Source organism: Acanthisitta chloris, unplaced genomic scaffold (genome assembly GCF_000695815.1).
Source record: "Acanthisitta chloris isolate BGI_N310 unplaced genomic scaffold, ASM69581v1 scaffold19192, whole genome shotgun sequence".
NCBI lineage: Eukaryota > Metazoa > Chordata > Aves > Passeriformes > Acanthisittidae > Acanthisitta > Acanthisitta chloris.
Window position 1 is genome coordinate 75,094 of NW_008659045.1, and position 1,581 is coordinate 76,674.

Genomic DNA, 1,581 nt, shown 5'->3' on the forward strand with positions numbered 1-1,581 from the left:
TGAAGAGAAATGTGGCATAATTGATCAGGATGAACTGGCTGAAGAAACAGAGATGAACAATGAAACTTTTGTAAGTTCAAAGAAAATGTACGGTGCTACCAGTCAAAACAGTGAAGCACAGAGAAGGGAATGGAGGAAGCAAAAGCAAGTAACTCAAGACATGGAGGAACAGACTTCTTATCATTATGAAAATGGAAATTTTCAGGATTCGTCTTAATACTTGAAACTCTAAGATTTGTATAGCAGCTGCTCCCATGACTCCTTCTGCCTAGCTGCCCCAAATCATCAGGTATCCATATTTATTCTCTTATTCAGTTATGTAACATCTGGCTATGTGGCTAAATTTGAGGGGTGATAATTCCTTCCTAGTAGTGTGGAAGAGAGCTAATGGCAATGGGATTGGGAGAAGTGATATTAAATCCTCTCTCAGCCATCATATCCTCCTTGGGAGAGATTCTGTGCCGATTAGATGACCAGCCCTGGCAGAGCTCCTGCCTGGTGCAAGCTGTAGGACTGACTGTAGGAGCAAGTTGTTCCTTCATCTGAAGGGAGGAAGAACATGTCATATCAGATGGTGGATCCACAGTGTAATCGCTGGGGCTCCGGTGGTGTGACAGTTCACTGTGAGTGGCCCTGCTTTGCCTTTTTAGGATTCCTGTAGGTTGGCATTTGAGCTGCTTATTCAGGGTCAAACAACAAGCTCATGCTAAAAGATCAGAGCAGAAGGAAAAGCAGATTTATGACAGTAGTTTGTAATTAATTACTAATGGTCACTTAACAAGAGGAAGAGGAACATATAGCAGAGGTGGCACAGTATTGCTTCAACAGCTTCTACAAATTGATTGAGAGTCTGCTTTACATGCACAGTCCACAGAGTCTGGATAAGGTAATAAAATGGATACTTGTAAGATTTCTCCCCCTTCAAAGATTTTGTGCTGGCATGAAATAATTTTGAATACAAAATCATCGTTAGTGATGCGATATTATTAATCCTTATGAAAGGAAATCTTAGTCCTGTTTGGATTAGGATTCTCACTCAATTCATTATTGTGAAGTAATTTAAATATATTTTTCTAGTATTATACTGGTAGTTCCTGGTCTCAATACCAACAGTCCTCACTTAGGTGGATGAGCTTACTTACAGGAGTAAAGTCTTTAGTTCTATAACATTTCAATGCCTCAGTCTTGTTCTTGCTACAAATGAAGCACTGAACCATTTGAGAGTTAACATGGTACCTATGTCTAAATGTAATTTTCTTTTGCCATTGGTATATGTTTGACAGTATAAAGTGGCTTTAGCCTTTTTCTACCATTTTTAGAATCAACCAGTGGAGCATGATGTATCATCTCAAACAGTTAGCTGCAATTCAGAGCCTTGTGGCATTAACACTCTTTTCAGAATGGATAATTTCAGTAAACTGTGAATGAATTTGTCTCTCATTATGACTACTGCCTCATTAAATTCAAGTGAAAGCTCTCCTGTCTAGCCTATGCGGTGCTTTGTGATGTTTCAGTATTATTGTTCTCATGTACCATATATAGCCACTGTGATGCACACGAGATTTGAACATTTCTAAGATG

The 1,581-nt window shown here is 39.0% G+C and overlaps 1 protein-coding gene across 1 annotated transcript in view; it reads left to right on the forward strand.

The window, feature by feature from the left end:
- The window catches only part of SLC17A8 (solute carrier family 17 (vesicular glutamate transporter), member 8), a 28,135-nt gene extending 27,918 nt beyond the window's left edge, over positions 1-217 (forward strand). The window contains exon 12 of the mRNA XM_009069257.1: positions 1-217. This exon is cut by the window's left edge and continues 110 nt beyond it. Coding sequence (XP_009067505.1) covers positions 1-217 — 217 coding nt within the window.
- Positions 218-1,581: the final 1,364 nt, after the last annotated feature.